At 35.8% G+C, this 13,817-nt stretch overlaps 1 protein-coding gene across 1 annotated transcript; it reads left to right on the forward strand.

Annotated features, from left to right (window-relative positions):
* Window positions 1-11,125: 11,125 nt before the first annotated feature.
* LOC100985122 (olfactory receptor 10T2) lies at window positions 11,126-12,455 on the forward strand. The gene has a single exon (XM_003821002.4). It carries the CDS (start codon window positions 11,126-11,128, stop codon window positions 12,071-12,073), a length of 948 nt encoding a protein of 315 aa, XP_003821050.1. The 3' UTR covers window positions 12,074-12,455.
* Window positions 12,456-13,817: the final 1,362 nt, after the last annotated feature.

Genomic DNA, 13,817 nt, shown 5'->3' on the forward strand with positions numbered 1-13,817 from the left:
GCAAAGAGAACATTGTAAAGAGCACCTCCTACCAAAAGGCAGTTCAAAACAATCACAAATATGGCAGGCTTGCCGAACACTTTCAGATCACATCATTTATTGTCATGCATTTGTATCATTATTGTATATTTACAAATTTTTATGTTGAAATAATTTGTATTTTTCATTCATTTTCCAACTCGTTTATTTCAGTTCAGGGTTCTGGAAGGCCGAAGCACAAAGCAGGAGCCAAGCCTGAGCAGAACACCATTCCGTCACAAGGTGCACTCACACACACCCACACTTACTCAGACTGAGACAACTTAGATATGCCGTGTGTGTGTGTGTGTATTTTGTATGTACTTATGAATGAATATTGGTATGAAATTTTTATCTCTCTTAACAATTCTCATTAAGGTTTTAAATCAAGGTTTTTCTGGCCTCATAAAATGACTTGGGATTTTTCTTGTATATTCTCTGAAATATTTCTGAATCACTGAAATTTTATTATCTTTGTTGAAGCCATTGGGGACTGGATATTTCTTTATTGAAAAGTTTACAAATAATTCAGTTGTTAAATGTTTGTATAAGTCCCCAATTTCTTCCAGAATAAATCATGCTATTGTTTATTTTATTAACAATTCATTTATTTTCATCTAAATTATACATAGCTATATATAATAGCCTTTACAGTATGTCCTTATTACCTTGTTATTCTCTGCAGCATCGGTAGTTATAGCTCTTTTATCATTTCTGATAATGTATATTGGGCTTTTGTTTCACTAATCAGTCTCACTAGAGATTTGTCAATTTTATCAGTTTTTTAAAAAGAACAAATTTTTGGTTTTATTGGTATCTGTATGGTAAGTTTGTTTCCTATTTTAACTATTCAAGTCCTATATAACTTTAAGGCTCTACATGCAGCTTTTGGTCTTTCTTCCTTTCTATGTTGCAAAGGAAGTACTTAGAAATATGTAGCCATAAATGTATTTATGGGAATATTTATTCATTTTGCTCACTGATGCATGTCTAGAGCTGGAAGAGTGCCTGGTACATAACAGGCAATAAATATTTATTGCATACAAAATGAGTAGAATATATTACTAGAAAATCCCCATATGTTTGTATAAACCATGGAATACTATGCAGCCATAAGAAAGGATGAATTCATGTCCTTTGCAGGGACATGGATGAAGCTGGAAACCATCATTCTCAGCAAACTAACACAAGAACAGGAAACCAAATACCGCATGTTCTCATTCATAAGTGGGAGTTGAACAATGAGAACACATGAACACAGGGAGGGGAACATCACACACTGGGGCCTGTTGGCGGGTGCGGGGCTAGGAGAGGGATAGCATTAGGAGAAATACCTAATGTAGGTGATGGGTTGATGGGTGCAGCAAACCACCATGGCACGTGTATAGCTATGTAAAAAAACTGCATGTTCTGCACATGTACCCCAGAACTTAAAGTATAATAAAAAAAGAAAAAAAGAAAATCCCCATATGTTTAAAACTTAGAAAGCACACTTGTAAATAATAGTTTAAAAAGAAATCATATTTTCACAAGAAAATATTTTTAAATACTGTACATGACAACTTGTGATATTTAACTAAAATAGTACTTAGAAGGAAATATACAGCCATAAATATATTATGTATGTATAGATAATGGTATTATTTTAAAAGATTTGTTAAACCTCCCAAATGATTCTAGATTTTTGCATTTCTTTCTTTAGTTCTGAGTGTGTGTGTATATATATACTGGTGGCTTCCTAAAGAATTAAAATTCATGCATTATAAACCGAACCCCTCTATCATTGGTAATTTTATTTTAAAACCTAGCATATCGCATTTTAATACAACTATACTACATTTCTTGGGGTTTTGGAAGCCTTTAGTTATTTAATTTTTACATCTCTATTAGTCAGCCTTTGTTAGGTTATTCTCCAATAGCAAATAATGCTAAACCCTAAATGGCTTAGAACCACAAAGCTCTGTTTCTTAAACAAGTTGTGTGTGGGTATCAACCCTCAAACAGTTCTTCTTTTTTTTATTCTGTGATTAAGACTGAAGAAACAGCCCTTAAGAGAATAGCATGTTGTTCTCACTAAGGGAGAAAAAAACGGGATGGTAGAGCTATGCCATAGTTCGTAAAGCTTCTGCTTAATTTTCACAGCACCCATGGTCAAGAGATTGGCTTGAAATTTTCTTTTGTTGTACTACTTTTGTCAGAATTTTTAGTCAATATTATGCTAATGTTCAGTATGTACACATTCACTCCAGATCTACTCTCTACCATTCTTCACCCAGCTTTCTTCCTCAGAAGTCTGATCTATATGGATCACAGTAACAGGGTATAAATATAGAAGATACAAAAACTGGGATGCTGCTAATCCCGGATTATTCCATTGTCTATGGTATTTTCCTATCTCTTGAATTTCCTTTATTTTGATGTGCTATTTATTTTCTAGTGGACCTTGGCTGAAACAGTGATTAGGAGCAAGAGTAACTTAAGAAAAAAATTCCTGAAAATGGGATTCTTGGATTGGGTTGCTTGTATACAGATAACTTCCTCGTTGGGGTAAAAAAGGATGAGTTCATCCCAGCATTTAATACTTTTTTTTTTTTTTTTTTTTTTTGAGACGGAGTCTTGCTCTGTCACCCAGGCTGGAGTGCAGTGGCACGATCTCCCCTCACTGCAACTTCCGTCTCCCAGGTTCAAGCAATTCTCCTGCCTCAGCCTCCCGAGTAGCTCGGACCACAAGCACACACCACCACGCCCGGCTAATTTTTTTGTGTTTTTAGTAGAGATGAGGTTTCGTCATGTTGGCCAGGCTGGTCTCAAACTCCTGACCTAATACCATTTTAATTAACAAATAAACACCAGTAATAGCATAGGATGAATTACAGAGGGAGGGCAAGACATTGGGTGATCATGTGGTTGTTGGCAATAACAGAGATTTCAGAGATTTATTAAGCTTCTGGCTTTTCTTTACTATCATAGAGAGTAAGCATAGACGAAAGGGAAATTATAAGTAATAAGCATTTTAAAAGATGTATGAAAAAATCAAAATGTTTTTATGACAGATGTGAAGGATCATCCAGGGGTTTAGGGCAGCCATGGCTAAGGATGAAGCACACAAACTGATTATACATTTAGCTGTCAAATATCAGCCTGACCAGCGCTCTTCTGCTCAATAAGAAGTAAGACTTTGAGACACGAAATGGACATTTTTCAGCAGATCCATGTGAGGCTGAGATCTTGATGACCCATTTCCTTTAAATTACCCTTACCGCCCCCCTCCCCCGACACACACACAGGCACACACACCACATCTGAGGTAATCAACCGTCCTCAACATAAAAGACTCAGGGGTTGCACCTGAAATAATTGCCCCATCACTTAACTTTGTTTCTAGGCCTACAACAGGAACTGGATCACAGTATAATCAGATAAAGAGGTACAAGGTTGGCTCTGAGAACAGATAAACTGCAAAAATAATAATAATTAATAATAATAATAAAATGCCTTCCAATTTGTATCTGTGGGAGTTAGGAGAGTATATTTAGGAAAGACTTGTAAAGATTTTAGCCAAGGGAGAAGAAACATAAATTGGAATTCAGTCAAACTCATTGCTATGGGAGTATTCCCTTGGGCTTCAGAATTTAATATATTGGCTCATGCATGCAAAAGTGGCATTAATATTTTGCTAGCTAATAGACTAAACAAAACCTAAACTAAACATTGATCTATGGTTAATAAGTTGGAAATGTCACATCTTTTAACTCACTGTAAAGGAATTAATTCAAAGATTCAGAGAAATAGATGTGTTGGAATGAATTATTTGGACAGCCTCCTTGGCTAATCCCTAACCACTGTTACACAGGGGACCTGGAAAATAACCACCCACCAATGCATTAATAAATGCATCAATAAATGCATTGGTGATGAGAATATAAACATCTTTGAAGTGTTCTAAAGAAATTGTCATTAGTAAACTAGAGATGACGGTGATGATGCTACAGAGAAATTGAGCTCACTGCTATCAATAAGAATAATAGTATTCCAGAGGATGGAAGGCAGGAAGTTACATGAAACTGTCAGGGAGAAGATATGGAAAATAACCAATATAAACCTGAAGTTCAGAGTAATGAGAGGAGTTTTGTCCTGCAGAGATCTGTAGAAATGGCTAATGGATAAGGGATTTCCAGCAATGAAGCAGATGAGCAGACAACTAAAGTGATGTTTGACATTTATTTCATGTCTGACAAACAGATAAAAGTAAGTTACTAATGTTTTAATTCATGTCTTTGCACCCAATTGCCAATTCAACACCAATTCCCAAACCCAAAACCCCTTGATTGTGAGGGTAGATGGGGAATTTTGAGGAAAGACACAACAGCATGGCCACAATTATATCCTGAGAATCTTGTTCCAATATTTCCCTAGAGAACTTTGCCATCTACTAAGGTATCTGTGTACTGGATAAAGAAAAATACCCAGGCCTTCTAGGGATCATAAGATATACTGTCTATTAACCTGTTCAGATCCCAAGAGACCCAAAATGCTGCTATGATCTACTTTTCAGAGTAGGGACTTATGGAGCTAGAGTATTAAATGGAGTCTTGGCTCAAGTTTACCAGGGTTTAAGGCTGTTTGAAACTGAGTTTGGCTCCTGTGAAAGTTGATTTTTTTCTTGTTTAATCTTGTTCCTATTATATTCCCTTTTAAATGTCAATTCAAAGCTCAGGAAGTTCACCAGCCCCATCATTCTTCAGTGGTTCATGATCTATATATTTGCTCTTTACCTCCGTGTGTCTCAACTTCTTGACTTTTTGGTAATATCTTCCGGAATTGTCAGATTCTCCTTGGGAGGTAATTACTCCCAAATACCAGGACAACATCACAGGTTAGTTGCTTTTCCTGAATACTAATTCTTTGTTAAAGTCTGATGCCTTCGATCTGATTTTTTTCCAATATTTTTGTAGTTTTTCTAGTTATTACTAGTCTGTGGGCTGACTAAAAATTTCTAGCTCACTATTCCCCAAAGAGAAACTCTAATTTGTATACTTTAACTAAAGTAAATATCTTAAAACATAATATATACACTAAATGGGATGTAAATCATAAGGGTTTAGCTTGATAAAAGTGTTACAAATTGAACATATCTAATAAATAAATTAAATATTATGAGAACACTGTAGGGTTCCATTGTACTGCCTCTCAGGTATTGCATTTATAAATATAACTTCTATCCTGACTTCCACCACCATCATTGTGACCTTTCCTTGATCATTATATAAATTGAATCATACTGTGCTTGGCCTGTATCTCTACATATCATGTCTATGAGAATCTTATTTTCTTTTTGTTTTTCTTCAGTAGACTTTATTTTTAGAGTATATTTAGGTTCACAGAAAAAATACACAGAAAATATCAAATTCCGTTGTGGCCTCCCTCTCCTGCACAGTTTTTCTTATTATTAACATTCTGAATTATTGCTGTACATTTTTTATTTATTAAACCAATGTTGACACATTATTATTAACCAAAGTCCATATATTTTACATTTGGGTTTATGCTACATATTTTCAGAACTGCAAAATGTCATAGTCACAATTAGAGTATTATACAGAATAGTTTCACTGTCCTAAAAATGCCTTGGGCCCCATTTATTTTTCCCTCCCCTCCTTCTCTGAATCCTTGGAAAACACCAGTGGTCATTTTATTATTTCAATAGTGTTGCTTTTTCCAGAATGTCATGTAGTTGGGATCACATAGTATATAGGCTTTTCAGACAGCTCTTTTCCACTTAGCAATACACATTTAAGGTTCCTCAATGACTTTTCATGGCTTGATAGCCCATTTATTTTTCTATTTATCTGTTCTTTCACCAATACCACACTGTCTTGATTACTGTAGCTTTGCAGTAAGTCTTGAGGTCAGATAGTGTCAGTTCTTCAACTTTGTTCCTCTCCTTCAATATGTTTTAAAATGTTGATTTTATTTTTATTCAGATAGGGTAAGACCAGCAGATAGAGAGATGACTGCCATTGAAAGATAGTTGATTACTTAGAGTTCCTGAGTGCCTGAGTGGGAAGGTGGCATATCACGCCACACATGAAGTGCCATGGGGAGAACACCAGAGCACAAAGTTCAGTTGTAGGCAGAAAGCAAAGGGAAGTTTTGGAGAGCCTTCAGAGTGGTTTTGAGGCAAAGCAGGGTAAGTGGTTTTGAGCAGGTTTAGAATTGGATAGTTTAAACAGTTTCACTGGGTTCCAGGAGTATCCTTAGTTGTCTGACACCTGGCCCCGGGGGGATTAGGAAAAGGAAGTAGTGTCCCTCAGTCCAAGAGCATGCAAAAATAGGCAATTGTGGGTATGACTTCTGGATGTGTTCAACTGCACATGAAATTAAACTCATTTTCTATCTCTATGAATCTGCTAACCCTAGGAGGGCTGCTTTTTTCCTGGTCAGGAAGGCCCAGATGTCAAAGCATCAAATATGGGAACTAGAAAATCTCTTTAATATCTAATTTTTGATTCCCCCATTTGTTAGATTCTGGTCTTTAATTTCTGTCAGCCTCATCCTGTGATTCTCTCAAATCAACAGCTTGAGTTTGTAATTTCATACAGGTAAATAAATGTCCTCAGAATAGAAGCAATTTCCAGTGTTCCTCTGTGGATTTTATTTTCTTCAGATTTTGGCCTAAAAATTCCTACTATACCTTCAACTTGTCAATAGGTTTCTAAAATTTTAAAAAATTTTTCCCAGCAATTTTGTTTTCAGAAAGTTTTCTCATGTGACCAGCCAAGCCACTACAAGAAATAGTTCTCAGTCTTCCTCCTCACTCCTTTTTCCTTTGAGTGTCCTAGGCACAAAACATTCAGTATTGACTTTTTATTCCTAATTCTTATATTTCTACTTGGCTTATTATACCAGAATGTTTTTATTCATGGAGTCATTTGCTGAATCTCGGCCCTGGCTGTGGTCAAGGCAATCCCTGCTGGGGGTGCTCATCCTTGTAGCTGCCCTGTTAATGTCACAATAACACTGAGCATCATTTTACCTCTTATTACACATAGCTCTGCTTACATCTGTCTTCTCTACTAGAGCAGATCAATTCATACATTTTATCTTTGTATCACTATAATGTCTCATATCCTGCTCTCTAAATCATGGTACTCAATGAATGGTTCCTCGATGAAAGTCATTTCCTTACAATAATTCCTAGGACAGAATTAAGAAATCCAGTTATTTGAATTTTTTCCAGGTTTTGATTTAGGAGAACAGAGACTACTTAGGTAATTTCCAAAAGTGCCAAGCAACCAGCACTCACCAACCCCTGCCTTCATCTCTTAGGCCTTATCAAGGCAGTTTTATTGTATATCTCCTGGTTGGAGAATTTGGTTTCTCCTGGCATTTCAACATTTGGTAGTCTTGATGTCAGAAAATCACTAGAATACTCATCTACACTTGTAGTTCTTTGCAGAGATGGAATGTTTTATTGCCATTTGAATTTTTTTCTTCTGGTATTAAATAATATGTCCTTGTTCAAGGTTAGTCATTTATTTTCTCTCTTGTTTTAGCTCTTACTAAGTCTCAGAAGGCCTTACTCCTTAGAATCCCAGAAGGCTATAAATACTCTCAAATACAATTATATAGAATCTGAATTGACGTATTAATATAAACCAGACTATTTTCAGCTCTTATTTAAGACTTAAAAAGGTTTGGACAACTAAGTCTCCATATAAGCCCTTTATGAAATGCTTCAGTGCATTTTCTTCCAATTATTTAATCTTCTGGGACAGATGTCATTGATTTTACAACTGACTTTCTGCTGCCTCTTTCAATATTTAAAAGACCTACCAGAGTATAAGTCAACAAAGTCATATGGCAGCTTCCTTGATCTTTTGAACATAAGTAGGTAAGTCTATTTTCTTTGTCAGTTACTATCTAAAGAAAGAAATATTTTCTACCAAAAATTCAGATGTGAATTCATTAGCAGTTTTTATTGTTATAAAAAGGATTCTGAGCCAAAGTAAAACTTTATTTGCTTTTTTCTTGAAATGAAAAAGCTTCCACTCTGATAGAGTGCACACACACAGATACAGACACATATACACACACACACATATACACCCACCCCGTCTTAATATATCAAATTTAAATGCTGAGATGTCAAGCAACAGAAGTAACTAGAAAGGCAGGAAAACTCAGCAGTGTAGATTTCTCCTTTTAAAGTAAAAGATGATTTTGAAAAAAATAAAAATTTAAAAATAATACGGATTATAGTAGAACAGAGAATATATTCCAGAAAAAAATAGCAGACGAGAAAACTCATAAACAAAAGAAGAATTAAATAAACCATGCCATAATTTATTAAGTATTTAATTAGTGTCTGTTATGTGCCCAGTATTGTTTGCAGCTGCTGCGGATTGTTTAGAATACGTTGCTATGCCCCCTGCCTCAAAGAAAGAACGTAAGTAAGGTTATGAGGCATCCACATAGGCAAATTGGTTATAAAGTAATACAAGATATTACCTAACCTGTTCCCATACATGCATGATTTTAAAGTCCCTAAGGGCTATGAAGAGAATGAGCATCTGTATGGACTCTAGTAGGCAGGGAAGGTTTATTGGAGAACATGGGACATGACAGGGATTTGAATATGAAAAACAATGGGCAAAACAAGTATATGAAGCAACCTGAAAAAAGATGTAAAAGCAGTACTAGTGTTGAGGACAAGATTAGAGGATATTTTTTATTTAACAAAATTCTCATGAAAGTCACAGAAAAAGAAGCTAATGATTTAGGGAGACATTGAAATTTGTTTGGTTCATAAAACTGTGATTGAAATTAAACAACATCCTCTTGACCTTCCTTGCCTTTGAGTGTTTTCATCAATCATATCATTGATTTGCCTACTTTCCTACCCCTTTTTCCTTTTTTTCTTATCTCCCTAATATTAAGATTAAAGATAATAAAGCTCATATTGTAAAATTTGATAATTCAAAAACTTGGATAATTAAAATTGGATTATTCCAGGAAAGTCAGAAATGTTCAAATAAGTTTTACTTGAACAAGCAGTGTGGAACTATGCTTTCATCCCTTGGAAAAAGTATATGAGCAGATCATCTTCTCACAAGGTAAAGAATGGGTGCCATAAAATTTGGTACGTAGAAAGTGGATTTGAAGTTAGAAGACTTGAATTCTGATACTGGATCTACCACTTGAGCATATTATTTAATTTTTGACATTCTAATCAAGTCAAAATATTTGAGCACATGATAAATCACAAACTATGTTATATTCTAGGGACTCATTTTTTAATTAAAAAAAGTTACTCCTGCATGTGAGAAGCTTATAATCTATAAAGAGTGCCAAATATATAAAGAGGTATGTTCAATGCAACATGTTAAATGCAAGGATGAGGATGTTCATGGGTTACTCTGCCCAGGAGAGGGCACTTAGTACACTTGCCTTACCTGTGAGATAGCGACAGACACTTTTGCTATCTACCAGGATGTTAGAGTCAAAATGAAGTAGCTTACATGAAAGCATCTTATTTTCCGCAAGGTCTGAAACAAAGGAAAAAGCTGTTGTAGCAGGTGTGTGGAACTACCTAAGCAAATAAACCACAACAGAGATGATGAACAATGAACAAACTCAAGTGTGTCATGTCAAACAACTCCTAACATCTTATAGCCATTAAAGTAGCCAACAAGTTGGGAGATGTTGAGTTGTGCAAATATTACATCTGGTTTCTCCTGAATCTCTGAAGCTGATTCTGAAAGTAAAAATGATTAGGGCTCTGGGAGGAGGAATAACCTAGACTATAAAATAATGGGAAGTTCCTGAGATAGGCTCTTCTCTTTCCATTTAGCACTTTCTGGCTATTTTATTTGCAAGAGATTCAAGGTGTGTTCACGTTATTTCCTCTCCTTTCTTCAATAGAGAGAAGACTTAACCTACATCTTCCTGCTCCACCCCTATCCCTAGTGATCATCAATCTATTTTGTTTCATAGACAGATACGTCATAACCTTGTGACCCAGGTTTTACACTTGGGTCCCTTCACAGTTCCAGAAACATACAGAACAAGTGTCATAGAATCATGAAAGAGAATTCAAAGGCTATAGACTCCTTAGATAAAAAAGGGCAGATTTATTAAAGAACCCTGATTTAATCATCCCACAATGTATACATGTATCCAAACATCACATAATACCCCATAAATAGGTATAATTATTAGTTGCTAATAAAAAATAAATTAAAAAGAAAATAATTTTTAATGTAAAAGTAACAGTTCTTTCTTTAACTGTGCATATTTAAATTTTTGCTCAATTTTAAAAAAAGAATCTCAAGGATAAGAACACTTGAGTCAAATGCAGGGAAACTGTCCTGATTTAAGGATCCAGGCTCTTCTAGTGTTCAAATATCAAACCAGGATATTTGCCTCTCAACTCCTTAACTGCATAAGCAGCTGACACATAGATTGGAGTTACTATGTGTTAAGTGCTGTTTCAAGTTCTTTACTGATACCATCTAAGTTCTTACAACAATCCTATATAATATGTTCTATTATTATTTATGTCTTACAAATGACAAAAATTGTCACACTGAATTTCATAGCTCTAAGTGGCAAAGGCAAGTTTCAAACTCTAGCATTCTTGTTCCTGAGTTCATGCTCTGAGGCACAGTGTTTTAATGCCTTTACAATAATGCTAATTAAATGGATTGTGATATTAGGAAAAGAAACCAAATTACTAGGATAGAATATACATCCAAGGACCAAATACATACAGTACAAGAAAAATAATTTACATTTTCTATTCCATATTAAAGGTAATGTTCTTCTTAAACTGAGAGAATTTTTTCACTTTGTCAAATAGTTGGGTCCTTTTAACTTTGGGGTATTTATATACTGTAGATAATCATTTCTCTGTTACTTCAGATTAATAATTTTTTGGAAAAATCATTAAAGAGGCATCTATATCTAGATAGACTAAGAGAAAGAGATGTTAACATTATGAATCTGACAATATACTTAAAGTGAAGGCGTTGGGAAAATGTTCTTATTACAAAGATAGTTATCATTTTGTCTCTTTCAAACACATTCACAGAAAGAAGTTCTTCAGATGCGAGGTTTCAACAAAACCACTGTGGTTACACAGTTCATCCTGGTGGGTTTCTCCAGCCTGGGGGAGCTCCAGCTGCTGCTTTTTGTCATCTTTCTTCTCCTATACTTGACAATCCTGGTGGCCAATGTGACCATCATGGCCGTTATTCACTTCAGCTGGACTCTCCACACTCCCATGTATGGCTTTCTATTCATCCTTTCATTTTCTGAGTCCTGCTACACTTTTGTCATCATCCCTCAGCTGCTGGTCCACCTGCTCTCAGACACCAAGACCATCTCCTTCATGGCCTGTGCCACCCAGCTGTTCTTTTTCCTTGGCTTTGCTTGCACCAACTGCCTCCTCATTGCTGTGATGGGATATGATCGCTATGTAGCAATTTGTCACCCTCTGAGGTACACACTCATCATGAACAAAAGGCTGGGGTTGGAGTTGATTTCTCTCTCAGGAGCCACAGGTTTCTTTATTGCTTTGGTGGCCACCAACCTCATTTGTGACATGCCTTTCTGTGGCCCCAACAGGGTTAACCACTATTTCTGTGACATTGCACCTGTTATCAAGTTAGCCTGCACTGACACCCATGTGAAAGAGCTGGCTTTATTTAGCCTCAGCATCCTGGTAATTATGGTGCCTTTTCTGTTAATTCTCATATCCTATGGCTTCATAGTTAACACCGTCCTGAAGATCCCCTCAGCTGAGGGCAAGAAGAAGGCCTTTGCCACCTGTGCCTCACATCTCACTGTGGTCTTTGTCCACTATGGCTGTGCCTCTATCATCTATCTGCGGCCCAAGTCCAAGTCTGCCTCAGACAAGGATCAGTTGGTGGCAGTGACCTACACAGTGGTTACTCCCTTACTTAATCCTCTTGTCTACAGTCTGAGGAACAAAGAGGTAAAAACTGCATTGAAAAGAGTTCTTGGAATGCCTGTGGCAACCAAGATGAGCTAACAAAAAATAATAATAAAATTAACTAGGACAGTCACAGAAGAAATCAAAGGCATAAAATTTTCTGACCTTTAATGCATGTCTCAGACAGTGTTCCCAAGGATTAAGACTACTGTTGCCTTTTTATTTTCTCCTATTCCAAAAAGAAAAAAAATGCAAGTTAATCTACACTCCATATTGTCCGATGTCTAGTTAAAAAAAAAGAATTCACACTTGGCAAAAAGAGAAAAGCATGAGAGTTTTTCAAAGAAAGACACAACCAAAACAAATATAAGGACAAGAATTGCTTTTCCAGTTGGAGAGACAGAACAGAGTCTGAAGTGGCTGGGAGCATTTTTATCCGGGACACAGGCATTCATCTAGTAATACATTCATCTGTGTACCAAGTCCCATTCAAAGAGGAAAAATTAAAATGAACAAATGTATAGTTTATGGTGGTTGGGACTGGTTAGGTGAAAAGATGAACACTGAAAAAAATATGATAATGCAAGATAATCAGATCAGTTAAAAGAATATAAATAAAAGTTATGAGAATCAAAGGAACGAGTATTTATTCCATCTGAAAGAGAAAAAGATTTAGAATAAGTGGGATGAAAAGAAGGGAGAGAAAATTTAAACTGGGCCTTAAATGGAGAACAAGATATTAATACTAAGAAACTGGGTTTTACAGTGACAAAAATGTTAGTCGATATTATCAGAATTGTTGATAATTCTAGATTTTTATTATGTTAATCATAAGTTAAACATTATTTTTATTTATAGTTCTTGTTTTGTTTTCACTTAGCTATATGTTTAAGTCTTTCAGATCATGTAATTTTATTTAATAATAGACTAAAAACAAACAATAATGACATCCTCATGCTTGATGATCAAATAGAACACAGTGCTCTGAAGAGGCAAAAATGGCCATAATCTCTATGATGATCATAGTGTAATACTTATAAGAACCTAACATTTTATTGATTACAATAATATAATTTGAATTATAAACACTGATCAGGATTGATTTTAAATCTAAACTATTATTTTCAAGCTACATAATTTAAGAAATGTTATTTAAAATATTAAAACCGATGAGCCTTGAATTTTTTCATCTGGACAACTAAGATTTCTTTTTGAGTAAATATGTGAACTATCTCATTCTCACAGTGCTTGGATTCTAGTTGAGGAAGTCAATTACTGTTAATGAGATCCTTGTTCTGCCCAGAGACTAATCCATACTAGAATTAAAATGTGCTGATTTGTTAAAATTATGTTACATCTCACAAATGAAAAGCTGAAATATCATTATTTGTATGACTGTAAAAATTACATGTAAATTTCTTTTGAGACAGGGTTTCACTCCCGTCACCCAGGCTGGAGTGCAGTGGCTCCATCTTGGCTCACTGCAGCCTCCACCTCCCAGATTCAAGCTATTCTCGAGCTTCAGCCTCCCGAGTAGCTGGGACCACAGGCGCCCACCACCATGCCCGGCTAATTTTTGTATTTTTTGTAGAGATGGGGTTTCACCATGTTGGCTAGGCTGGTTTCAAACTCCTGTCCTCAAGAGATCTGCCTGCCTCACCCTCCCAAAGCGCTGGAATTACAGGAGTGAGCCACCGCCCCTGGCCAAAATATTTTTATATAACAAACTAAACAGCATGCTGTCTTCCCTCCGTAAAGCACCCTGACTGATTTTCATGGCACAATGAACACTTAAGGTTTAATAGATTACTCTCTATTGTGCCTGCATATTTCTGCCCCTACA

Source organism: Pan paniscus, chromosome 1 (assembly GCF_029289425.2).
Source record: "Pan paniscus chromosome 1, NHGRI_mPanPan1-v2.0_pri, whole genome shotgun sequence".
Classification (NCBI taxonomy): Eukaryota; Metazoa; Chordata; class Mammalia; order Primates; family Hominidae; genus Pan; species Pan paniscus.